The 880-nt window shown below is 40.9% G+C and overlaps 1 protein-coding gene across 1 annotated transcript; it reads left to right on the plus strand.

The window, feature by feature from the left end:
* Positions 1-265: 265 nt before the first annotated feature.
* LOC139475230 (uncharacterized) lies at positions 266-880 on the plus strand. The gene has a single exon (XM_071258476.1). It carries the CDS (start codon positions 266-268, stop codon positions 878-880), a length of 615 nt encoding a protein of 204 aa, XP_071114577.1.

Here is an 880-nt window from a genome sequence, read left to right on the forward strand (position 1 = left end):
ACAGTGGCGTTTAGTTTATTTAAACCTGCGACGAGCTTTTGCATATAATATTTAAAATTTATTTAAATCATAGACAGTTGGGTGATGGCGGACATATTTCCTGCCTTTGTCCTAGCTCTCTTAGCTTGTTTACATCGGTATTAAACAGTGATTTACGAGTATACGTGAATTTGTAGGGGACTAAGGGATATATGCATCAGTAATCTCATTAAAAACGCCAGAAACAGCCTGGTACAAATGATGAAGAGAAGGCAAACAACAAATGATGGACTTTGCATTGCTGCACAGAATCAATTGGAAGTTCATCACGCCTTTGAGCCCACACCAAGGTGGAATCTATGAAAGTTTGATTAAACAAGTGAAAAGATCTCTTAAGGTCATCATCGGTCAACAGATTCTCAGCTGGAATGAGTTATCAACTGCATTTGCAGAAGTGAAAGGTTTGCTGAACGCAAGACCATTGTATTATACAGCACAGGATCCTAATGATCCACAAGCCCTAACACCCAACCACTTCCTGTTAGGGAGAGCTTCCATAAATGTTCCACAAGGACCGTTCCAGGAGACAAAGAACCTACATGAAAGGTTTGAATATGTGCAGATGCTGGTGAAGCAGATTTGGAAGAGGTTTCTACGAGAGTATCTACCAACTCTCATGCGTAGGAGCAAGTGGCTTACACAGGGGAGACAACTCCAGATAGGAGATATTGTTCTGCTCATGGACAACAATGCACCAAGAGGAAAATGGGACTTGGCAAGAATCGTTGATTTATTTCCAGGAAAGGATGGTATTATCAGAAATGTCAGAGTTCGCACCAAGAACGGTGAATACAACAGATCAGTACAGAAATGCTGTCTGATCCTGGAATATTTCACATAG

The sequence above is a fragment of the Haliotis cracherodii genome, unplaced genomic scaffold (assembly GCF_022045235.1).
Source record: "Haliotis cracherodii isolate W230 unplaced genomic scaffold, xgHalCrac1.p SCAF_3, whole genome shotgun sequence".
Classification (NCBI taxonomy): domain Eukaryota; kingdom Metazoa; phylum Mollusca; class Gastropoda; order Lepetellida; family Haliotidae; genus Haliotis; species Haliotis cracherodii.